This window comes from Microplitis demolitor, chromosome 2, assembly GCF_026212275.2.
Source record: "Microplitis demolitor isolate Queensland-Clemson2020A chromosome 2, iyMicDemo2.1a, whole genome shotgun sequence".
NCBI classification, from domain to species: Eukaryota; Metazoa; Arthropoda; class Insecta; order Hymenoptera; family Braconidae; genus Microplitis; species Microplitis demolitor.
Window position 1 is genome coordinate 6608524 of NC_068546.1, and position 26367 is coordinate 6634890.

Sequence of the window (26367 nt, forward strand, 5' to 3'; positions counted from 1 at the left end):
CATACTTTATAATAAAATTCAGTCTTCAGATAAAAGTTATTTTATCAATTACATCTATCCTTAATCACAGTTTAATTATTTCATTAAATAACAATCATAATCATCATCATCGTAGTAAACAATAAATTTATCCACTGTTTTCAAATTCAAAATTTGGTCCCGCGTGACAACGAACTGCCCACTGTCCAGGAGGTGGCGTTAGCTCCGATCCTAGTAACCTCCCAGGACATAACACACCGTTGTGAGTGATGCTAAAATGGTGTGTTATGTCCTGGGAGATTACTAGGATTGGAGCTGACGCCACCTCCTGGACAGTGGGCAGTTCGTTGTCACGCGGGGCCAATTTTGAATTTGAAAACAGTGGATAAATTTATTGTTTACTACGAGGATGATGATAATTATTATTGAATGAAATAATTAAGTTCTGGATAAGGATAGATGTAATTGATAAAATACCTTTTATGTGAAGACTGAGTTTTATTATAAAATATGGATAAAACTTAATCAGTAATAACAGTTGTATTCGTCAAAAGTTCTCGGAGAGAAGTTAAGCCACACCAGACGGCAGAGAGATCTCGGACCTCCACTCTCCAACTTCTCCCCATAACTCTCATGTTCACACTCATGCTCATACAATATACATATATATATATATATATATATATATATATGTATATAAGTTCTTTACCTAATAAACTTATACATTTATACTTTCTATTAATACAAATTTGAAATATAAGCTTATATACTTATGTTCTTGACTTTACACATCCTACGTCTTCTTATTGCTTATATTATCTATATTCTACTTTCCTGTACTTGAATATAATCTTCCAGTTAAATATTCTAGACTATCAGAGGTGTATTCTTCTATAATTATTCTATATTTAGTTATTCGATACAATTGACATTATCATTTATCGTGAAACATCATTATAATTATTCTAATGCTATATTTCAATATTTATATTAATTTATTTATTATACGAATCACTCTTTATTTAATATAGAAATATATATATATATATATATTAACAATAATAGTTAAGTTCTTGTGATATGGTTTTCATTTATAAATAACATTTATTTATTAGGCACATTTACATCTCTACCGTAAAAGTCTCTACCTCAAATGTAACTCTACCAAGAACAAGTCCACCCTAACTTTTTTACCATTTGCTGATCATACCGCATTAAAATCCTACCAATATGTGCCTTCCTATAGCCACTTCCTGGTCATAGAGAGCGCTTTGTAACCTGTTGGCTACACAACACCCCTAAACTGTAGTATCGAAGTATCCCGCAAGGTGTCTTATCGGCGCCAAAAATTAAGATTTATTTTTATGTTATAAAAATAATCATTTTAATTTCATAGTACGGTTTTATATTTTGATCAAAAATGATTGATTTCAAAGATATGATAGTGAATATAACAAATAATTTAAGTGTTAAATTATAAATAAATTAAGATTTAATAAGAATTTGATTTAGTAAAAATCTTCATACTCTTCAGTTTTCAATAACCTAAAGTAACATTACCTTAACCTTTAAAATATCTCATAATAAAAGATTAGAAGAAAATTAAATATACTTGTTGTTGTTACATTATTTTAATTGAATATATTGTGTTTTAAATATTTAAAAATATTTATTCGACGCTAAAAGTATTGTCATTTCTATTGAAAATTTTCATTAAAAATGCCATTAATATATAGAAATATTACTCGAATGAGTTATTGTGTTAATCGATACATTTGTTCAACTCCTGTAAATAATAATAAAACAAAATTTACCTTTCGCAGACAAGGTAAATTTATGAATAAAATAATGTATACTGAGTTACCAAAAAAGTAAGTTAAATAATATGACATATATTTATTTATCAATATCAAAAGAAAATTTTAATATTTATGAGTGTGAATATTGCAGACATGATACAATTTATAAATTTTAAATAAATTAAAATGAGCAACCTGTAGTCACTATGTGACTGTCCGAGGATTACTATACCAAATTTATAAAATATGATCTGAATTTAACTGTTTATTAAAACCTATACTCTAAAATTAATTTTAGAATCTTTTGTTTATGTCTATTATCATTGAAATTTAATGAGATAAATCTCATCATTAATTCGGAAATTTATTGACTTCAGTGATTCCTGATTAAAAAAAATTATTTGAAACGATTCAAAGCAATTTGAAATGATTTAAAAGAATTTGAATCGACTGATATATAGTTTAAGGTGGCCCAAAAAAACCGACTATTTTTTTTAGATTCTCTTATGAAAATTTGTTGGTTTACGATGTTTTAAGAAGCCTCTCCAAAAATCAGCTCGATAAAAAACTTTCAAGAGGTCGCTCACGAATTTTGAAAATATAAAAAATGATCGAAATTTGAATTTTTTCTTTCAAATTTTTTTCTTTCTCGTCCCAGCAGTAGTTTATACTTGTGAAATCATGTCTATGCTGAAAATTTAAGCCCAAAATTTAAATATTCAACCAGAGCTCAAGAATTCGGAATATTAACTGATAATATGTGACAAATATTTTGAATTAGTTTTTGTATGTTCTTATAACTTAATTATTGTCATTTCACTAAATATAACTTTTGCATAACCAAAAATATACAGGACAGTCTTAAACAATAAAATTTGGCAAGTTTTGAATAAGCGAAAAAACCTAAAAATTGAATTAAAAAATAAAACAGTATGTAAATAACTTATTATTTCTATTTCTCCGGTTATATTTTCATTCATTGTGATGCAAATTGATGGCGAAAAAATCGAGAAGCTTTATTATCAATATTCAAGGGTCGCTCGAAAACGTTCAAAAGACAGCACTCGGAATATTCAAAATTCTTGAGCGAAGTTTAAATATTTAAATTTTAGGCTTATATTTTCAGCGTAGTCATGATTTCATAAATATAGACTATTGCTGTAATGAGAAAGAAAAAAATTAGAAATCAAAAATTCGAATTTCAATCATTTTTGATATTTTCAAAATTTGTGAGCGACCTCTTGAAAATTTTTTATCGAGCTGATTTTTGGAGAGGCTTCTTAAAACATCGTAAACCAACAAATTTTCATAAGAGATTCGAAAATAAAAATAGTCGGTTTTTTTGGGCCACCCTAATATATATATACACACTTAGCATGAAGTAAATCATTTTTCTTAATCAGGGATTGTATAATCATGGAATTCTTGAAAATAAAATTCGAAACACGGTTAAATTTTTTTTTATTAATCGTCTAATATATACTTTCTTCACTAATATCTAAATTTTTCTTGTTTCTCTTAATTATATATATAACAGTTATATATTCAGTCATATTCTGTGGCAGAATAATTAAAATATTAATTCATTTAACGAAAATGAATATAATCGTCCTTTTTTCCCGCGTAATTTAAATGTAATTCGAATGATATAGATAAATTTATTTATCTCGATACTTGGCAATAAAAAAAGAGTCTAAACCATGAAAAGGCACAAATTCAAGTCAAGTTCTTTCTAACGATACCAAATTTAATAACATTAAGTTATTTTATCATATAGATATGGCTGGAACAAAATTTTCCTTATTATCTTAATAATATAGGTAGTGAAATTCAAAAAAATGCCCGTACTGATTTTTTATTGATCTAAATATACATTTTTTAATTGTTTTCCTATTTACATTTCATTTATTTATTTATTCAAAAATTTTAAAAATTGCCACTTGTCAGCTATATATACACTCATAAATATTTAAGTTTATCTTGTCCAGTTTTTTTAACGGCAAACTTTCAAATACAAAATGATAAAAAAATTCTTAAACCCCTAAGCTTTACTATTCACATGAAACGATTTTTAATTTACTCATTTAATTTACCAAAAGTTACTCATAATTATTCAAAGTAATTGATTTTAATAAAAACAAAAAATGTCCTTCATTTCCATAAAAAAGTATAATTTGATTTTATAATAATAAGAAAAAAATCCATATACATTTATACATTTTACTGCGATTTGAAAAATTTTCACCTGTCCGAGTTTTTAAAAAAATTTTCCGGGTTTTTGATCTCTCATATCCGGCGTTAAAAAAAATTGAATCGGTAATCCAAGTTATATAAAATTTTATTAGTTATTTATAAATTTTTAGGAAATGGTATCCTGATCAAAACGAAAAAATGTCTCCAACACTTCCATCTAGTCCTCAGAAACTAGTAAGTCCACTTGTAACTCGTAGAGTTACAGTATTAAATAAACTTTTCATGAAATACGTAACAGACATAATGACAACTGGTGAAGTATCAGCTGATGTAGCAGGACTTGGAATTGAAATTTCTCGAGTCAAGCTATCCAATGACTTCAAACTAGTAAGAGTTATGTGGTTTTCTTCCAATACCAAAAATTTAGATCAAATCTCTGATATACTTCATCAAACTGCCTTTAAATTACGACACGAATTGTCTCAATTGAAAATTATTGGTGTCGTTCCTCCAATAATATTTGTAAAAGATAAACAATCGGCAAGCTTAGCTAGTCTTGAGAAAACATTTGAAACTGCTGATTATGGAGAAGATTATGTACCAACTGTGCGTATACCTCCTAAACCTGAGCTGTGCTTGTTTACAAGATTACCTCAGGAGGTTCGCGAGCAAATTAAATCAAGTGATTCTTCTAATAATATAACTGTTGAAGATGATAATGATTATATTGATGAAACTGACGATGGAGAAATATATAATGTAAACTTACCACCTATGCGACAAGATGTATTAGGTTTAAATCGAGGATTGATAATGACCCAAGTAAGTATCTGAAATTCAATTTTTTCTGTTAGAAAAAAAAAAAATAAATAAATTAAACTAGTCAATCCTAAAAATGTGAATGTTTCAAAAGGTTCTTTTAGACGAATTTTTATAAATTCAAATTACATTTTTGCTCATTGTTTATAAAAAAAAAAGTATGCGCTGGAATTTAATATGAACGTGTTTTGATACTGAAATTAGCCGACGTCTGATAATTTTTAGATTTTTTTTTAAGGGCTAAAATCTGAAAAAAGATCTGTTTATCGGTAGACCCTGCGGGCCAGCCCCTTGAGCCCTGGGAACCATTTTTTATATTCTTAATATTATATAATATATGAATTAATTAAAGAATAATTATAAAAGTTTTTGTTTATATTCGATTTAAATTTAATGGCTATGCCATCATCTTGAACAAAATTGCTAGAGACAAATTGTAATTGAAGTAGCAAAGAATTTTGTTCTATTGGATCTTAATTATGGGTAATATTTTTTTTTTTTATATGTTTAGATAAAACAATCGCTTTATAAAAGTAAAGAGGCATTGAAAAATAGGCTAGACAATGTATCAATTAACACATCTCAAACATTAAAAATGTTCGATCCGTCAAGTATCAATGCACTACGAACAGAAGAAGAAAATCAAGCTTTCGATGATTTCTTATTAAAAAGACAGATTGAAGCAAAACGTCAAAGAAAATACGAAATGCAAAATTTGTACGAAGACAATTTGGATACTCAAGAAAAAATTGAGGACGAGCTAGACGACTATGATGAAGAATTTGATTTTGATCAATTTAATGACATAAATGAAAAAGATCTACAGTAATTATGTAAGTATTTCCTTTTAGGTTATAGTATTAAAATTATTGTATATATTCATATATTAAACTGCAGTTACGCAACAGTATTCCTCTGATTTATGGTCCTCAATTTAAATTTCAAGAGGCTGATCAGAGTTTTATAAAATTTACTATTTGATATACAAAAATTAGTTTTTGTCGTTCATTGTCAGTATTCATCATACATTTCTACACAGCATTGAATTCTTTACAAAATAGCGTATTCAGGCAAATCTGTCATTATATATTCGCTATTGCATTTTATATTTAAAAAATGTCGCCGGAAGTGATTTTTTAGGTAGATTTCTTTAGAAATCGGCTTATTGCAATGGGTCTCATGATCGAATTATCACAGAATTTTGTCACCATATGTCTTATTTTACCTCGTAGAGTCAAAAAATACCATCCGCTCAAAAGTTTATATATATATATATATACAATATAACGCACCTTGTCATCACGATAGCGCCCGTAATTCTTAACGAATCTCAATGAAATTTTATGCACTTACTTATTGGACGATGGCCTTGATCAAGTTCGAAGATGAGCCCAATCGGTCGATTAGTTTGGAAGTTGTTGGTTTTTGAAATTTTTTTTGATTTTCATAAAAATGAATTTCCTGGCTTTATCCTAAAATTACTTTTGGACCGAAAATGATAACTCAATTCTGTAAAAAGTATCTCAAAATTTGAACGATTAGCTTTTCTTTTCACTATAATATTTGATTTTATGAAACATCTTTTCTAACAATTTGATGATATTGAAAATTTCAAAAAAAATAAAAAAAGCTTATTTTTGCATTAGTCTTCTAATAACTTTTAATTGATAAGGCATAGCTCATCTCCTTGAAATTCATATTTAAGTTTATAAAATAAGTATTAATTACACTATTGTAGCTTTATTGTATTTACATAAGAAATCTACCTTTCCATTCCGGGTAAGGCCGGATGGCTCTTTTTTTCTCAAGCAAACAAAAGAGAATTTCAAACATTTGATTATTCTGTTTTCGATTTTTTTTTTTTTTCATTGTAAAGAAAAAAATAAATTACATTTGATGACACAGAATACTTCATATCGGAAATAAAATTTAAAATGAACTAATAAGAGATACACTGGGTTAAAATCATCCGGGTCTTTTCATTAAATGTGCGCTATTTCGGAACGTATATTCTTGAAAAAATTTTTTATCGATTGAAAACAAAAAATTAATTGAATTTGATCAATTCGACCACGAAATTTATACTGGAAAGCGTTATCGGGTGTAAACTATCCGTGAGTGTATTCTACACAACTTTTTTATGTCTCTTAAGGGTTGAGGGGTATATATTTGAATAGATAACTTTGCAGCTCTACATGCTAAAGATGGAATGTCGTTACGTTATTGTATCTGGCTTGGACTAGAAGCTGCGCTAAAACAAACAGAATTAAATTTCTTAATCAATTCAATGGGAAATAAAATCAGTGAAGTTATTTTTTAACTAAACAACTTATTTTAGATACCATAAAACATATGTTTATTTTATCACCACGTAAGGTAAATGTCCCAATACCGGAACAAGACCCAATACCGGAACGATTTGATAATCATTATATTATATTTCAACTCGTACGCGATGAAACTAAATAAAACTTTCTTTATTTGAAACCTTAATCTTTCAGTTAAAAAATAAGATATAAAATAGATTTTAGAAAATATTTTAAATATGAAAAAAAAAAAATGTTAATTAGAGCAATAGTCTCGGATTCATGGCTTTTTCATGTCTCTTAATGGTTGTGCTAAGAAATCAGTCAATGGTCTTAAGCTTATAGAAAATGCATAGAATTACTTTTCAATAATTTTTTTTTTGTATATGCATCTTGAATGACATAAAATCCAAAAACATATTAAAAATATGAAAAAAATAGTATTATTATATTAATTTTACTGTTCGTCTATTGGTACACCAAACTGAACCTGTGCCCAGTACCGGAACAGCCAATCATATTAATGTTATCGATAGACATTAACGGTGAGTTTTATTGACTGGCTAAATCAAGTACAATATTAATTATTACTGGAGCCCTAATATTTAATACAGTATGTATGATTGTTATAAAAAATAGATTAAGTATAGATAAACTCTAATTTAAATCATAAAAAATAAATTTTTGTTTTTAGTTTTTTTTTTTTAATTATTTTTCTAGTAAAACCTCAAATGATTTATTTTGTTTCTATTCTTTAGTTCAAAATATTTATTTTCATTGAATATTCAATCATTTTTAAATTTTAAATACATTTTACATTATGGGTGTGATACAGCAGACATCAGACAAATTTAAAATTATTAATAAATCGAGTAAATAATTAATAATATAAAATCTTAAAAAATGCAAATTCAAAAAATTTTGAAATTAATAGTGCTTTTTTTGTAAATATTGTTTTTTTAATTATTTATCTTATTTATTTATAATTTTAAAGTTCTCTGATGTCTGCTACATTCATACTCGTTTTACATTAATATTATTTAATAATCATTAATATTTTCACCATGAATAAATGCAAAAAATAACTTATTCTGTTTACGATTATGTTCCGATATTAGGACAACTGAATTCCCGTATTGGGACAAGGCTATTTCAGCGTTCCGGAATTGGTCCTTTTGGGTGTCATAGAAAAAATTTTTTTTTTTTATATTAAATTTAAGAAAAATGAACTAATTTGATTATTTTTGAATTGGTAAATGTCTATTCTATATGATGTAATAAATTATTTTGGTTTATAATTTATTTGAATATTTTTAAAACGATAAAAATCAGCCATATACCCTTCGTCGTTCCGGTATTGGGACATTTATCTTATTATTATTTTATTGAAGTGATATAAATAAAAAGTAAGTATGATATATATATATGTATATATTTGACTATAAGCGTTACTATTCAGAAACGAATTTGAAAATAAAAAAAAATTATTATAAAAAATAATAAAAACTGTAAAAATTAAGTTTTTAGTGTTTTTGTTTGGTTTCGTTCATTTTTTTTTTAATTTTTATTTCTAAACAAAACAATTTTCTTAATTTATGAAAAAAAAAAAAAAAAAAAAAAAAAAAAAAACATAGAAATAAATAACAGTTTACGGTTACTAAAATATACGATTAAATTCATTTGTTAAATAATCTAAATTAATGGTAAAGAAAAAAAAAAAAGAAGACTTTATATACTGTGTAAAATCGGGAGAGATGTTGATATTTATCTCAACCCGAATTCATTCCGCTTTTCGGAGTTCAGGAATTAAAAAAAAAAACATACTTCACTTACGGAATGAATAGGGAGTTTTTTTCCATGAAGTGATTTTAGAGTAATGTGCATTTTATTTCAACCTGCATTTACTTTGATCCGGAGTTTGATATTAAAATAAACTTTTCTGGAGTGAATTTCATTGTTCTGAAATTCTATTGAATCCTATAAATATTAACTTGTCTTAAATTTTTAAACAATACTTATAAAAATTGATTTGTCAATACATAACTTTCATTCTATTCATTAGTAAATAGAATATACTACGTTGTATAATTTTAAAATAGTGTTGACATTTAATATTTGTTGGGAAATAAAATAAATAACAATGATACACAATTAACACAAAATAATTATTCACCTTAAAATCTCACCACGTGTAGAGAAATATTTATATTTTATTTAATAGTGAGCTATTATAAATATAATCCGAAATATTATTAATTGATTTAAATAATTTTATCCTATTAAAATATTTTTCAAATTAAGTTGATTTCGATTGCAATGTCTTAGGTTCCATATCAGTTGGCGTTTCTTCGGGGAATGTTTCTTCCTGACTATCATCTTCATTTTCTGATTTTGAATCTGTCGAGTCAATTGGTAATGGAGGAAGCTTACGAGGTAAAATTCTGGAAGTTTGTTTGACGTGTTTTGAAGTAAGTTTAGGAAAACTATCACTCAAAGCACAAGCTTCAAGAACATGTTTGTTAAAAATTTCACTTTTGTCGGCATAAACATGGTGACCAGCTCCTGATATGACCTGTAAATAAACACTTTATTTAGTTTTTTAAATAAAATTATTGTAACATTTAACAAGATTTAAATTTATTGCTGAGAACATTTGTGTATACTTAAAGTTATTTGGACAGTACTGTGTAATAAAAATAATGTTTACACTTTATGCGTAAAAAAAAAATTGAACTTTTCAACTTTTTATTTTTACCCGAGTACCACAGAGTCAGCTTTAAAATGTCTTTAAAAGGACAAGACAAATTTTTTTTTGTCTCAAAGTCATCTTTTTTTAGTATAAATACGACATGCAATTGTTGGTTTCGGTGAAAGGGCCGAGTTGTATTGATTTTCCTATTTTATTTCAATTAAAAACTCGGCGAAATTACTACTACGTTGTCTTTTTTTCAATTAAGATTTTTAATTCGTTTTTAATTAATTAATAAAATTTAAATGCGGTTATGACATTTGAGTCAATGTATATTTTTTTTTAAAATGGGAGGCACTGTTTGAGAATGCTCTTAAATAGAGTTAATAGCTAGATAACTTGGTTATTAATTATGATTTTTTTACCTGAATATTAACATAAGAATTAGCTCGTTTTTGCTTAATTGTTTCTCCTGCAGAGTTATCGACCCACGACCGGCTGCCATAAATCATTGTAATTGGTACTTCATCATCTATTTGATCAATTCGATTAATCATTGGATTTTTTGCCCAACCAAAGCCTTCCATCATAGCATGAAATGCACTTTCTCCACTATTTTAAATCATAAATTAAATTTAATTAAATGAATAAATTTTGAACTTTCCTACACTGTACAAAATCGGGAGTGATTACGAATTTTATTTAAATCCGGATTCACTCCGATTCGGAGTTTTAACATTAAAATAAACTTCCTTTTGGATTCAATTTCACTCTGGCAAGATTAAATAAATAAATAGTCATCCGATCCGCATTAACTCTGCGCGGATTTAATCCGCGTTCACTCCGAAAATTTTTTACAGTGTATATTTGATTTTGAATTAAAATTAGCTTACGAGGGAGTTTGAGTATTACATTGATGGAGATACTGGAAAATTATATTCGCGTCATCTTTAAGAACTGGCACATATTTCTTTACAATATCCGGTCGCGTAGTTTCTATAAGCCACTGACCTTTAATTTCAGTGAAAAAATTTATTAAATATTAATAATGATAAAAATATAATAAATAAAATTACAAATTTTCACCAAAAGGACCAGCAACCCGTACTGCCCAAAGAGGATTAAGTGGTTGTACCATAAAAGCGATAGCTTTCACCCATAAAGGTATATTATATCTCGTATTTGCATCCGCTGGTTTTTCTGGGAATCCCCAGGGATCGGCAAGAATAAGATGCTGTACTCGATTGGGGTATTGTATTGCGTATGAAGCCGCAAGAAAACCTCCCATAGAATGTCCCAATAAAACAAATTTGTCTAACTCCATTTCTCTTCTCCATTCTTCAACGGAACGTATAAGCTGAGCTTCAGATTTTTGAGCATCGTTACTAAAATTTGGTCTACTACTTCTGCCAAATCCTAGAATTCAAGATTAAAAATTATCAATTTATTTATACAATTAAAAGATAAAAAATATTTATTTTTTTCGCAATTTTTATATATTTAAGTGATTTCAAGTATCGTAGATAATAATTGTAAATATACCTAAGAGATCTATTGCATAAACTGGTCTTTCTTGTGACAGACTATCAAGATTAAGGCACCATAATGCTACTCCAGCTCCTAGTCCATGGAGAAGTACGATAGGTGTTTTAGGAGATTTTTCATTCAATGAAATCGTCCAAATTTTATCTGATGTACCAACACAAGCTCCTATATCGACGTATAATCCCCGATAAGCACTTTTCAAATCTGAAAAATTAATTCAATTTAAGGTAATTTATTTGTAACATTCGTGACAAAAAGTACAGTCCAGAAGTACGTGCAAAAAGTTGGCAGTCATTAAACAAATTATTTAAAAAATTTTTATCCTAAAAATATATTTGTCTTTGAAAGATAACTTTATTGAATATTATATAAATGTCAGCGTGCTAATTATGATTTACAGGATTTTCGAGTGATAACTGTACCCCAGCTAAATGTTAACAATTTTACAAAAAAATTAAGTTCAAAAATCTATAACTTCTGAAGAAATCGATAAAAAAAACAGAAATATATTTAATCCAGAAAAAATTTGTTTTGAAAATAATATACTTTTTTTACGACTTCAAAACTATTTGGCCGATTGATCCTAATATGGTATTATTGGTAAATTATTATTAATATTATTACTGGATAAATCATCCGCGAGAAAATGTTGGTAAATTTTTTAAAAATACTTGCATTCTCGTTATACTATTCGCTGTAAATTTGTAGTGACATATTAAGTCTAATTAACTTACGTGAAAGTATTTTCTTTTCAGCTGCTCTCAGCATTGCTGTAGAATTCCCAGACCAGCTGAACCAATTCCAGATCCAACTAAAAATACGTATATGATAATCATAAATATCAATGAAATAATAAAAAATGAATTAAAACGTGTGATTAATTCATGGTTCTTTCAGTAAGCTCCAAACAAGACTGATAGAACAATAAGATTCACGTTAGTTGGATCAGTATGTCAGATTTTTATTTTGAATAAACGGGTTTAATTTATGACAGCTGTAGAGACGATGAACTGCAAGGATATACCAGAGTTAATATGGCAGGAAAAGAACCCAAGCAATTAGTAGAACGACTGAAACAAGGCCCAATACACCTCAGCAATGTACAGGAGTTTCAGACGAACGAGAAATAAGGAAGTCGCAGTATTGGAAAACACAAAAGAAATGGATACGGCAATAGGATGATGAATTCATGGTGGCCACATTTCTGGAAAACCTAATAAATCTGGAAATGTCGGGGAATTATAAATATACTGGAAAAGTGAGGGAATTTTGTCACAAAGCTGAAAAAATTTTTACTTTCTTTTGTTTTTTACTGAAAAAATCCGATAAACTTTTTTTTTCTGTCAAAACTGTTTAAAAAGCGGCGCGAATGCGATTGTAATACCGGCTTGAAAAAAAAAAATAGTAGAAATTGATTCTAATAGCGAAAGATGAAGCAGTTAGAATTGAAAAAGCTGTTAGAAAAAAAAGTTTTAGAAGAAAACAATCGTCAGATCTTCAAGCTATTAACATGCATATTGACAAGTTAGAAAACCAAAAACATTAAAAGTATACAAAAGTATTGAACTCATAAGTTTCACTATATTTATTATTAGCGTACTTGATTAATATTTTATTAATATTCTATAAAACGTTTTTATTTATGAAATTTATTCTAGTGAAATTGAAAAGTTTATTTATATTTTATTATAGAGTAAGTTATATAAAAACATAGATTTAAAATCAAAAATGAAAAATTATTCATTTAATAAATAAAAAAAACCTATGATCATTGACAAATAATAAAATAAAGTTTCATTTAAGAACGGTATTCAGATAATTTTGTCCAAGCTATTCTTTGAAATAAAAGCTCTAAACGCAAAATAAACAGACAGACCCGATGCTTTACTCTATGAACTAGCGAAGTACACTTCAATTTTTTGATAACTTCCATTTGTTTACGAGAAAAGCTTAGACAAAGTTCCCATTTACTGTACAAGTGCAACAAAGATAATACCGTTTATCCAGTTGAGTGCGAATAGAGAAACAAATAAAAACGCGTCTTAACGAAAATTATTGATTATTGAATTGACTTATCACATTTTATATTGAATTAAATAAATATTTCCAATGATTTAATAATCCTACACATGGTCAGGAAATTTTTTAATATTTGACTGGAATACCTGGAAAAATCAGGGAATTTCAGTTTCAAAAATCTATGGTCACCATGAATTATGAACTCTGTTATGGAGAACCAGAAACCATCGAACGTTTGCTAGTATATCAGAAAGGACATAAACTGTAATGACAAAACCAACACAGTACTGAAAGAAATAATCGGCGGAAAGTTTGAAGCTGATCTCAAACTCTGCTGCAGACAGCTCCTAAGAAGTCCCCCTGTAAAAGGATCTCCATACTGCTTAAGAAAATAGAGGAACATGTAAGAAAAACAAGCGCAAGTGGAGTAACGACGATGCAAAATAATAATAAGAATAAGGGCTGTGAAGGTTTAGAAATACTTATATTACATTTATAAACAGTAATGTATGATGGTTAAGCATGATAGATAAATCTAAAATAAAAGTACTAAACAGTATTTTAAACTAAGGAATAATACATGAAAGTTAACTTAAAATTAACACACTACGTAATAAAGTTTGATAAAGCAAACTGCACATATTTATTAAGAAAATAATAATAATAAAATAAGGAAAATGTATCAGTACACAATTTAAAAATATAGTGAGAAAAACAAAGGCTTTGTAACTAAGATATCATTGTTGTAATTTAAAATCATCTGAAGCTCCGAATAGCTTTGTGTCATATCAAGAACTATGAAATTTTTTTTGACATTTAATCTTGTTATTTAATCTTAAGAGAATAAAAATAATGAATGCAATTGAATCTATTACTAGAATAAATTTGCATAAATATATTACTTACACTTATTTACTGAGTATTAAACAAAAAAGATAATGATATAAAGTAAGTGCTCTAAAAAAAAATAACTTATTTAAATTACGTCAAATGGTGCAACATTTCCTTGTAATACGTAAACTGCCAGACTCAAAAATAGTAACATTGAAAAATAGAAGGAATTAAAGTGCGTTGAATATTATAGTACTTGAAATTCAATGATAACAATATAATTGACGTTATAAATATACAAAATAACTTAACCAATTTATTAAATATGAAATAAAATTAATTAATATTATTAATATTAAATTATAAAAATTAAAAATACAACTGACCTTCGAGGATTAGCTTCTATTAACTCATTGTCTGCCATTAGTTCAGATAATGGTAAACATATATTATAGTAATTATATTTTCACTTATTGTTAGATACATCAACTCAATTATGCACAATAAACTGTTTTATAACTGATACGCTATACATCATAACATACTGTCTTATCTATTTTCTAAATACAGGCACAGACTGCTAATCGACTCCAATCGACTTTGTGACAAGTCCATTCATTTCAATGACGACGTCAATACAATGAGACTGTATGATAGGAGAAATGGGAGAATCAGCTGATTGCAATATATAGTATAACCATACGAGAAAAGAGAGGTTGCGTTATTCTGTTTTTGTCTGTTTACACTCGCATCAACATTTACATTTAAAATACAAAATTAGTGTCAATTTATCTAAAGAAATACAAATACTTTTTGCACACTTCCAGCCTTTAGTGCGTAAACATCAAGTGCGCTCTATTGTCAAAAAGCCGACGCGGCTTAATGCATTTACTATTTACATTTAAGCGCATTTTCAGTCAGTGCCCCCACTTTTTAAAAATATTCAATGACCTTGAACTGCCATAAGAGATGATCCTGAAGTTAACATACAATTAGTAATTTTCGGATTTTTTTTTCTCTAAATCGATTAAAAAAAACAAAAACTAAAAATATGCACATTTAGAAAATTTTAAAAACTAAAGGTTCAATTTTTTCAAATATTTTTTTTTTGTAATTTATCAGTAAAAAAAAATCCAAAAATTATCAGACGTCAGCTAACTTCAGTATTATCATATGAGCATTAAAATTTTATTAGTTAATTTCAAAAAATTAAAGCATTAATTGAAAAAAGGACATTACGATTTCACTGAGATGTAAATTTGTAATAAAATTACTCAAAGTTGTTATTGTTTAGGAGTCATCGAACTTTATTAAATAAATTTTAGCCTAAAAAAATTGACATATTCTAAATTATAATGTTGACATGAAGATTTTACTGAAATTTATTTAACGAATTTTGTTTAATTCCTAATGAATATCAACAATAAATAATTTTTTTTAAATCTATGTCTTGATGAAATTGTAACTGTGTTGCCCTTTTGTCAATTATATAGTGCTTAAACTTTTTTTTAATTGCCCTGACGGTTTTAAATCAGCCTGGAAACACCCTGGGAGTGGAAACACGGTGGAATCACGGTGGATCCAGGGTGGTTACAGGGTGGGTTTGTGCCATTTTATCACCATGTATACACGGTGGTTACATGGTGTTTCCACGATGGTAACACGGTGTACCCACCCTGATTCCACGGTGTATTCACCGAGATTCCACAGTGTATCCACGGTGATTACGCGGTGTACGTGGAATCACGGTGGGTACACCATGTAATCATCGTGGAATCACGGTGAATACACCGTGTAATCACCGTGGAATTACGGTGATAAAATGACAAAAAACCCACCGTGTAACCGCCGTGGATCCACCGTGATTCCATCGTGTTTCCGGGCTGTTTCCAGGGTGAATCAAAACCGCGAGGGTGATTATCAAAATTTTAATACGGACATTACAATTGAAAGTCATTTAAAGGGGTTCTTAAACAGTGCCCCCCCTCATTTTTTAAATAAAATATTTAATGACATTGAACTGTCATAACAATATTAAAATTTTTTTAATTATAATTTAAAATAAATTAAATCATTAATTCAAAAAAGGACAAAACACAGTAACAAGTTCACCGAGACATAGAATTTAAAAAAATTATTTACAGCTGTTATCAATTAAAAGTTAAACAAAATTTGTTGAATAAATTTCAGCCTACAAAATTTGAAAATTCGAATTATAAAATTGATATGAAGATTTTACTGAAATACTGAGAGGAAAAACTGGTTTTCTGAACTATCAAAAACATAGTTCAATAAAGCCTCCACTATTACTCTCAGTTCAGATAACTATAGTTGTAAAATGTACGATGATATCATAGTTGTTTTAATTGTGTTATAATTCAATGAACAATCACAACAGCTAACGTAACTAAGTAAAAAATGGTATTCTTATTACAAAAAAATAATGAAGAAAAATCATTAATTGAAATTCGTCGACGACTTAAACTACTACTTTTAAATAGTTTCGGGCACTATGACATAGTTCAAGAAACTAGAAATATTAGTTAAAATTACTATTTTTTCATTCCCATCCCTTTCTAGTTACCACAACCATGCACTTTTCTCTCAGTGAATTTATTTAACAAATTTCGTTTAACTCTCAATTGATATCAATTGTAATAAGTAATTTTTTTAAAAATCTATACCTCGGCGAAATTATTACTACGTTGTCCTTTTTTCAATTAAGGTTTTAATTTTTTAACTTCCCGCTAAGAAAATTTATGATTTTCAAAAAATTCGAGAAGTTATGGTTTTCACTCCGATTTCTGAAAATCGAGCTTTCATCAGATGTTGACGTTTTGAGGTCCTGGCCATCAACTTTCCTAAAAATTTCAGATCATTTGATTGAGTAGACTCGAAAATATTTGCGAATTATGAAAAAAAAAACAAATTTTTTTTTTTAGTTTTTTTCGATTTCTCAGAAACGACTTGAACAATCGATTTCAAAATCTAATTTCTTTCATTACTATTTTATTTTATTACTATTTTTCTTTTTATTATTATTATTATTATCATTTTTATTATTAATATTACTATTATATTATTATAAATTTGATTATTACTGTTATTATTATTTTCAAAATTATTTATTTACTCCGAAATTATTGAATAAACCGCCGCATGGGCATTGTAGGTCACGTGGTCTCGCGAGAGCCAATCGTGTCGTAGTTACCTTGAGTGGGAGGCAAACCTTAAGCTTCACATAGTGCTGATCACACGATTTACGCGATACTTTCACGACGATCTGACAGATGGAAAGTTCCATCAAAATGATCTGGCTTTTTGGGATTATTTATCTTTAATTACCTATATTACTCTCCCAAATTTCAGAGTACCTCAAAAACATTTTTTGAATTTGATTAACAAACAATTTTTCACTAGTTTGGCTAACATTTAGTGCCGACTAATTGATCTGTCTTTTTTATATATCAATTCTTTAAATATCTAACTTAAAGATATAAAAAAATCAAAATGCCTCAAAAACATTTTTTGAATAAGGAAATTTCCCATTTATGAAAATTCAAGGGTTGCTAGGGGACCGCTACCCTCTAGCCAGACCTCGACTTTCTTTTTTAGGGATCTTTCAGGGACACTCACAAAATTTTGCTAAGTGCCTCAAAAAACTACCCAAAATTGTTCACCAGCTCTCCTACTATTACTCTCGGCTCGCTTCGATATCCCGAACACACAAATACGGATAGCTTTCGTTGTGTGCTGTTCGGGTAAGCCTCATGGAAATGGTACAAAAATCCCACGTTGTGGCATCACTTGAGTAAGCGGCAGCGGCCCCTGATCCTGATATTGATTGACATACAAGTTTACAAATACAAGCCGCACGTTGGTCTGTAACCTTACTTTCGCATACTATTTTAAAAAATTGAACAATACTCAAAAATTGATGAAGTATTGAAACATTTCTACATCCATATTTATGTTAAATATTTTATAAAAAATGAATCTTTTGCCGAAATGTCATGAAGAATTCAGTAAAGAAGATTATTGGAATACATTTTTTAAAAAACGTGGGAAAAAAACTTTTGAATGGTAAATACTTTATATTTTAAATTACTTTTAGATTATTTTACATTAAATATTGTTATTTTTTGTGATTATAAAGGTATGGAGAATACCCTCAACTTTGTGGACAGTTGTCGAAGTATGTTAAAGTAAAAGATGAAATATTAGTTGTTGGATGTGGTAATTCAAAACTCAGCATGGATCTATATGATGTTGGGTATAGGTAACTATGAAAAAAAACTCTAATACATGATTAAAAAATTCTACTTGTAATTTATTAAGTTGACATACCAACAGTTTTTTCTTACTATTTTAATAATAAGACATGATATTAATTTTGACATAGAATTAAAATGTCCAATTTATTTATCGTAAATTTAAAGGTAATAATATTTGACTGACTATAAAGGATAACTATTAACAATATTACTGGAGCAAATAGTTAATTATGTATAATCGTTTATTATGAAAAATTAAGATATCTAGAGCATTTGAAAAAGTAAATTGTAAATAGCTAGATTAATATATCAATCATGATTTTTATGTAGTTCAATCCGTTGAATCTAAATCTTGAGCCTAGTTGGCCCATATATCTTTAAAAATCTAAGTAAATAGCAAAAAATCTCTGAAAATTTTAAAAAATTGATATTGTTATGATAAATATCATTTTTTAAATCAAAACAAAATATATATTACGTTATCTGATTCACGGAGTATAAATTTAAATTTATTTTTCAGGTTTTGATGGCTTTTTATTCTCGTAATTCTTTATTAATTTAAAATTTTAACAATTTGTAAATTAATATAAATTTAAAGTTTATTTGACCCGCTAGCCTTCAATTTTGCAATTTTCAGAGATTTTTTTGCAATTTATTTAGATTTTAAATGGTTTATGGTTGAATAAACTTCAGATTTGGATTCAGCGGACCAAAATACATAAAAATCTGTTAATTTTTGGCGATTTTTATGGTTTTTTGCAATTTACTTAAAATTTTAAGGGTATACGGGCGAAAGTGACTAGATTCGGATTCAGCGCGTCGAAATACATACATATAGGTAGGTCTGGTCAGAAGTACAGATTACTTTTTTTATTTTGTGGACCGGTGTTATTTATTGAACTGACTTATACACCATTTTATTTTGAATTAAATAAATATTTCCAATGATTTAATATTACCACATATGGTTAAGGAATTTTTTAAATAGTTGACGGGAAAACCTGGAAAAGTCAGAGAGTTTCAGTTTCAAAAATCTGTGGCCACCATGCTATTATATAGGATAAAAAATTGAAATAAAATCTTCTTATAAATTGTTATTTTTGATTCATAGTGGATGTTTATTTTTCAATATAGATAAGTAAAATAATTAAATAAGATTCATATGTTTATTTTTACAGAAGCATTAAAAGTATTGATATTTCGAAAATTGTAATTGACCAGATGATAGAACAAAACAGAGTGGATCGTCCAAATTTAGTTTTTAACAAAATGGATGCTACACAGATGACTTATTCTGATGATACATTTAGTGTTATTATTGATAAAGGAACATTAGATGCTTTAATGTCAAATAATGATGAAGAAACTTTAACTAAAATTGATAAATATTTCAATGTAAGTATTTTTAATTCATCGACATCATAATAAAAGGTGTTTTTAAATCAAATTTATAATTATTATTGAATTGTTTTATTCTCAAAAATAATAATTGGTTCCGTGATACTTAACAAAATAGTAAATTTTGATAATTCTGATAAGAATACACTTATTACATACAATTATTAGTTTGCATAAAATCACAAAATTATGTAAAGTATTTGTTTTTATAAGTCTATTGAATATTTTTTGATAATTAAAACGCTAGAAAATGTAATATTATTGTCAAACATTTTTTTAGGCTTTAACTGTAAAATGACACAATATCATATATTCTTTTTTCTATATAGGAAATTTCTCGAGTTTTACGAAGAGGAGGAAGATACATATGTATTTCATTGTTACAAGAACATATTTTAAGAAAACTAATTTCTTACTTTACATCTTCACATTTTATGTTTCGCATAACGAGATGTCAAGATGCTGAAATTAAAGCAAAAGAAGAAGATGGCAGTTCATTTCCTGTTTTTATTGTTATGGCAACTAAATTTCCAGGATTATCTCAGCAGGTAAATTTATAATTTTGGTTTCACTTAAATATTTTATTATTAGTCAAGTAACCAATTTTTGCGTTTTAAATTAATTATAAACTTTAAGTTCTCCCAGAGCGTAAGTCGCCATAGGTTTTTACTCCCACTATTAGAATACAAGTCTAGTCTCACGCTGTTACTACACATTAACATTAAAAACCTAAAATTTCCGATAGTTCCCGGTGGCGACTTACTTTCTGGGAGGACTTTGTCTTTTTTCTTTTTAATTTTCAGTTTATTAATACTTCATTTTTAAATTAGTGTAAATATTTTAAAATAGTTTTATGCAACATTAGATGCTTGATTTGCATGAAATTTTGTTTTTAAAAACTTATTAATTTTTAGGTTTTGGAATTAGCTTTGACAGGAGATCACATATCAAAAGTTTCAAATACTGAAGAACTTATAAATGCAATTCTGGCTGTTCAGCAATCAAATATTGTTTGTAATAGACTTCAAAAAAGAAGTATTGCTGATGTTGGTGAAATTACACTTGATTTATTTTCCCCGGAAAATGATAAACCGAGATATATTATTCACGTACTTGATCGACCAAAGGGTAATGGGAAATCATATGCAGTATTTTTAGTTCCTCAGGGAAGGTAATTATTTTTTTAAATATCATAATAATTATTTAAATATAAAAATAATATTCAAATTAAATAAATATTGTATTAATTTATTAGAGATAGCGACTGGCTATTTGGTACAAAAGAAGGTAGAAAAGAGTTTGCTGAACTTATGGAAAAAGATCGAATAGCGATTGTTATTCTTGGTAGAAATCATACTTTTAAAAATTGGGATGAAGTAAAAGAGGAATTGAATTACTCAGTTAAAAATCTAGCGCCTTCTGGGCTTCCATCAAATTCAACAATTGCTTATTTATCACTTGGAGCAGACGTTGGTAAATGTGAAATTCTTCATGAAGAAGAAAGTAAAATAAATGGTCGTATTGCTATTGAAGATGTTTATAGTGATAATCATGATTTAAAATTTCGAAGACTCATATTTCTTAAAAATCAATTTGTTATACAAAGTGATGCTAAAGTTAAATCGATAAAAACTAGACGAGGAAAAATAAAAGATATAATTGATCATGGATATTTAGCATGTGAGCATCATGCATTTATGTTGATTGGAGTGCAAGCGATGATTGGAAGTAACACTAAACGAAATCAGTGTAAAGAAATTCTTGTTATTGGATTAGGAGGTGGTGGCCTCTGCATGTTTCTTTATCGTTGTTTTCCTCAGGTAAGAAATCAAATAATTCATTGTCTCGGTATCCTACAAATTATTTATTTTTATTAAATTAATAATTATTAATATTGGATATTATTATTTTTATCTTTTAGTCTAAAATAACTGCTATAGAAATAGATGAAACGGTATTGAAAATTGCCAAGGAATATTTCAACTTTATCATAGATGAAAGATCTAAAGTTGAAATCTGTGATGGAATAAATTATTTAGAAGATGCCGCTAAAAATGGAAAAAAATTTGATGCTATACTTTTTGACATAAGCACCAATGATAAACTATTAGGAATAAGCTGTCCGCCAATAGAGTTTTTAAAACCATCAGTTCTATCTTCAGTATCAAAATGTCTTAATAAAGATGGTTTTTTTATACTGAGTTTAGTATGTCGTGATAAAAATTTACGACCAGAAATTCTTAACGATTTAAAAAAAACATTTTCTTCAATAACGTCGATACAGATCAAAGATATTATTAACGAAATTTTGTTTTGTACTGTATCGAAAAAAAATCCCGATGATTGGAAAGATATATGGAACAATGCTAAGGAAATATTTAAGCAAACTTTAGAAAAATATAAACTATCAATAAAAAATGATACTGAAACATCGGAATTTCTTCAACATTTAACTATTGAATTGTAATAGTTACCCACTTGATATTCTTTTAATTTTAAATAGAATATTCTTATTTGTAAAAAGTGCATTTGATAATATATATATATGTATGTATATATGTAAACATTTTTTATTTTAATAAAATACAAATAAATTAAATTGAAACATAACAAAAAATAAATTGGAGCATTTTTTAACTTCTTACTTTATTGATTAAACATAATTGTACTTGAATTAATTCAAAAGTGAAGAATTCTAAGCATCTAAAAATAATGGTTAATTACCATTAAGGCCAATTGGGAGTTAAATCAAATTTGCTCAATAAATTTTAGCCCACAAAATTTGAAAATTCAAATTATAAAATTGACATGAAGGTTTTACTAAAATTTATTTAACTAATTTCGTGTGACTCCCAATTGATATCAACAGTAAATAATTTTTTTTTAAATATATATTTCAATGAAATTGCAACTACGTTGTCTTTTTTTAAATTAATGCTTTAATTTTTTTTACTTGATACAAAAAATCTTCAATACTCAGAACTCAAATTTTAACACAGACGTTTTTTCATACATTGAAAATTTGTTTACTGGAATAGCGATTCCCGGGCCTAAGGCTCTTATTCTTGAATACACGGGACTAATTTACATGGATTCAATTTTGAGTTATTGGTATTTTTGAACGTGTTCTGGCAGTTCGTATCCGAAGAGTTTATTCGAAATCCATCAATTCAATAGTGCTCTAGTAGTACCGCGCTCCCAATTCATTATTATCTTTGTAAAAAAGGCAGTGAAATATTTTTCACTTGTGATTAGATAGAACTTATACACGGAGAGAAATTTCAACAGTAAAGTAATTCGTACGCTATAAGAACGTAATACGTGCGTTCACGTAATGTAACCATTACTGTGCTGCACAGGCCTAACTACAGTACAGCAATGCTGAATATACTCAAAATAAAAGTAAGAAATACTTGGAAACAAGTATTTGACAGCATAGGGCTCATTACTATAAACATTAATATAATTAAGCATAATTACATTACTTTTCGCCGAACATAGTAATAACAGCATGATTACTCTCTTCGTATACTTATGCAAACATTTACAAACCTTACAAAATCAAAATAATTGATCATGATAGTGATAACTATCTGACATCTTGCCAGGAACATGTCGCATTGGATAGTTTTTTAAGGGTCCTGTCAAAATGTCTTTTGTCCATCCATCTTGAAGTCTTCCATTTTTGTTTAGTGGGAGTAAGCCTTGTTATGGGAAGGAACTGAGGTCTTTATAATTTAAAGAAGAGTTGACTTTTATGCGGTAAATATTTTTGAAAATATACAAATTTTTGATGGCAACTTTACGTTGGATTGTTATCTTGTATATACCCAAGTAGCAAGTACTTGAGCAAGTGCTATTGTATAAGAGCCTTGTGCAAGGCCCATAGTTACTAGTGTCTCCTTCTACGTATGTGCCTTGCGCGAGATTGTGTAGTAAGGAACTGACTTGAAAATTGTGCATAATTTGCTCATGGTATTGTAAGCAAGAATATTGAAGATATTTCAAACATGGTGCAGCCAAAAGTTTCTGATGCATTTCTTGTCCAAGAAACTTGAGCAGGGCTTGCTCAAGATCTGTTCAAGACTTGCGATACTCTTCATACTATTCATTCCCCCACCAGTTTTAACTTGAGCAGATCTTGAGCAAACCATGCGCAAAGTAGATTCAACATGCTTCTGGCGCCGATTTTATTCTAGATTTAAATAATAACTTCACCAAAATTATTGTGTAAGGCAAGCATGACTTACAATTCAAATCTGCCTCAAATATCTGGAGCAGGACCTATAGGTGAATGGTTACGCTAGCAACTATCGAACTTGAGAGCAGGCTTGTGTAAGCCTTGACAAAAACTGGTATATGGGATAATCTGAAAAGTTTACGTATTAGGGATTAAGTTCTAGAAAAGGTTTATTGTAAAAATATATATGTATGACTAGCTGACCCGACACACTTCGTACTGCCTCAATCGATTGTAGAGCAAAATAAAAAAATCAATTCTGTGTAGGTTTCCACTATATAAAATTGGTGTATTACCGTACGATGGACGGTGTGGCTCAATAACTTATAGATGAAATTGAACGGAATATAGTATAGTGCCAGATAGCTCAACTGGTAGATTTCTCGGCGTGATACCGACATGGTCTGGGTTCGATTCCCAGTTCGGACTATCTATGAGGCGTTCCACGCCAAATCAGACACCATTTAGCTTTTGAACTTCGGATTTTCTTGAAACTTTTTTATCTTTTAGCATAGGTCGAAAGAGGTCTTCATGATTTTTTTCAAATTTTTTCTTCCAACCGTTTTCGAAATATCGAATTTTAAAAAATGAAGAGATTTTTCTTTCAAATGCCTGTAACTTCGCGAGAAGTGGTTTAAAAGAAATTTTTATAAAGTCAAAAATGTTTGTTTTCAGATATCTTTTCGATAAAAAATATAAAAAAAAAAATTTTGAATCACGCTTCTATTGAAATTTTAACTTTTAAGTATAAATTGTCAATTCACAAAAAACACGTACTGATCGATTTCCCTCATAATTTTTTTACAGCAAACTGTCACCTATTCTACAACTTTTCCAGCTATGCTTATAATCGGACAACGATGGGATCTATTTTTTTAGATTTTTTAAATTTCATATTCCACTTTATTTTTAAGAAAAATGTTTTAAAATAATAGCATGCTCAGAATTTACTGTTAATAATTATCTGACACACAACTATCATCAAAATTTTCTTCCACAGACAAATTATTACTAATTAATTAATAAATAATAATTTTATTAATAATAATAATAAATTAATTAGTAATAATTTTTCTGAGGAAATAAAATTAGAAAATTTTGATGATAGTTGTGTGTCAGATAATTATTAACATTAAATCCTGAGCATGCTATTATTTTAAGACATTTTTCTTAAAAAAAAACTGGAATATGAAATTTAAAAAATTAAAAAAAAAAAAAATAGATTCCATCGTTGTCCAATTATGAGCATATCGGGAAAAGTTGTAGAATAGGTGACAGTTTGCCGTGAAAAATTATGAGGAAAATCGATCAGTACGTGTTTTCTTGTAAATCGACCGTTTATACGAAAAAGTTTAAATTTCAATAGAAGCGTGGTTCAAATAAATTTTTTGATATTCTTTACTGATAAAATGTCTAAAAATGAACATTTTTTGTCTATTTGAAAATTTTTTTTAAACTATTTTTCGCGAAGTTACAGGCATTTGAAAAAAAAATCTACATTTTTCGAAATTCGATATTTCGAAAACGGTTGGAGGAAAAAATTAAAAAAAAAAATCATAAAGGCCTCTTCTAACTTATACTAAAAGTTAAAAAAGTTACAAAAAAATCTGAGGTGCAAAAGCTAAATGGTGTCCGATTTGGCGTGGAATGCCCCCTATATTTTTCTCAATTTATCTATAAATTGTCTTATTGAGAAGGTTTGTATGTTTAGCTTTTCACTATATTAAATTGGTTCCCACAATATAAAAAATCAATTTAATATAGTGGAAACCTCCTAAATATGCAAACCTTCTCAATAAGACAATTTATAGATAAATTGAGAAAAATATAGATAGTCTGAACTGGAAATCGAACCCAGACCATTTCGGCATCACGCCAAGTGCTCTAACAGTTGAGCTATCCGGCACTATGCTAAACTCATATTTATTCACCTTTCAAGCCTTCTTTGGACTTCCACAAATAATTCAAGACCAAAATTAGCCAAATCGGTTCAGCCGTTCTCGAGTTTTAGCGAAACTAACGAACAGCGATTGATTTTTATTTATATAGGTGTATATCTATAAAATTGAGGATAATTCTGATAGGTATATACAAAAATTATAAACTACTTTATTGTTTTTTATTTTAATTTATTTTACGTAAATTAACAATACCATTGCATTATTAATTTTACAATTTTTATTCAGTCGCAAATAAATAACATAACAGCCTATGAAAATAATAAATATTCAAGTATATGGATATTTTATATCTAATTCTTCATATTATTTTGTCT

At 27.9% G+C, this 26367-nt stretch overlaps 3 protein-coding genes across 5 annotated transcripts; 2 read left to right on the forward strand and 1 right to left on the reverse strand.

Moving 5' to 3' along the window:
• Positions 1-1054: 1054 nt before the first annotated feature.
• LOC103573065 (uncharacterized) lies at positions 1055-9511 on the forward strand. 2 transcript variants are annotated; one of them, XM_008551924.3, is made up of 4 exons: positions 1055-1850; positions 4142-4793; positions 5302-5623; positions 9422-9511. In XM_008551924.3, the coding sequence occupies exons 1-3, from the start codon at positions 1699-1701 to the stop codon at positions 5617-5619; spliced, it is 1122 nt and encodes a 373-aa protein (XP_008550146.1). In that variant the 5' UTR covers positions 1055-1698; the 3' UTR covers positions 5620-5623; positions 9422-9511. The 2 variants fall into 2 exon arrangements, with proteins under 2 accessions (XP_008550146.1, XP_053599151.1); XM_053743176.1 differs by lacking the exon at positions 1055-1850 and adding an exon at positions 3003-3226.
• On the reverse strand, positions 9243-15141 carry LOC103573064 ((Lyso)-N-acylphosphatidylethanolamine lipase). Of its 2 annotated transcripts, none has more exons than XM_008551922.3 (7): positions 14567-15141; positions 12065-12141; positions 11328-11534; positions 10872-11201; positions 10679-10796; positions 10211-10397; positions 9243-9668 (listed from the first exon to the last, which is right to left on the reverse strand). In XM_008551922.3, exons 1-7 carry the CDS (start codon positions 14602-14604, stop codon positions 9393-9395), a joined length of 1233 nt encoding a protein of 410 aa, XP_008550144.1. In that variant the 5' UTR covers positions 14605-15141; the 3' UTR covers positions 9243-9392. The 2 variants fall into 2 exon arrangements, with proteins under 2 accessions (XP_008550144.1, XP_008550145.1); XM_008551923.3 differs by lacking the exon at positions 14567-15141 and adding an exon at positions 14256-14353.
• Positions 15142-17394: 2253 nt separating this feature from the next.
• LOC103573071 (eEF1A lysine and N-terminal methyltransferase homolog) lies at positions 17395-22437 on the forward strand. The gene is made up of 7 exons (XM_053743175.1): positions 17395-18263; positions 18337-18459; positions 19633-19849; positions 20182-20400; positions 20767-21023; positions 21108-21672; positions 21774-22437. The coding sequence occupies exons 1-7, from the start codon at positions 18172-18174 to the stop codon at positions 22317-22319; spliced, it is 2019 nt and encodes a 672-aa protein (XP_053599150.1). The 5' UTR covers positions 17395-18171; the 3' UTR covers positions 22320-22437.
• The last annotated feature ends 3930 nt before the right edge of the window (positions 22438-26367 follow it).

Excerpts from the sequence above, each read along its gene's own strand:
- LOC103573071 (XM_053743175.1), top strand. The coding sequence starts at position 18,172 with ATGAATCTTTTGCCGAAATGTCATGAAGAATTCAGTAAAGAAGATTAT. Across the intron at positions 18,460-19,632 it reads CTATATGATGTTGGGTATAG|AAGCATTAAAAGTATTGATA; the intron begins GTAACTATGAAA and ends TTATTTTTACAG. Across the intron at positions 21,673-21,773 it reads TTTATCGTTGTTTTCCTCAG|TCTAAAATAACTGCTATAGA; the intron begins GTAAGAAATCAA and ends TTTATCTTTTAG.
- LOC103573065 (XM_008551924.3), top strand. The coding sequence starts at position 1,699 with ATGCCATTAATATATAGAAATATTACTCGAATGAGTTATTGTGTTAAT. Across the intron at positions 1,851-4,141 it reads TATACTGAGTTACCAAAAAA|GAAATGGTATCCTGATCAAA; the intron begins GTAAGTTAAATA and ends ATAAATTTTTAG. Across the intron at positions 4,794-5,301 it reads GAGGATTGATAATGACCCAA|ATAAAACAATCGCTTTATAA; the intron begins GTAAGTATCTGA and ends TTATATGTTTAG.
- LOC103573064 (XM_008551922.3), bottom strand. The coding sequence starts at position 14,604 with ATGGCAGACAATGAGTTAATAGAAGCTAATCCTCGAAG. Across the intron at positions 11,535-12,064 it reads TGAAAAGAAAATACTTTCAC|ATTTGAAAAGTGCTTATCGG; the intron begins GTAAGTTAATTA and ends TTAATTTTTCAG. Across the intron at positions 9,669-10,210 it reads ATTCTTATGTTAATATTCAG|GTCATATCAGGAGCTGGTCA; the intron begins GTAAAAAAATCA and ends GTTTATTTACAG.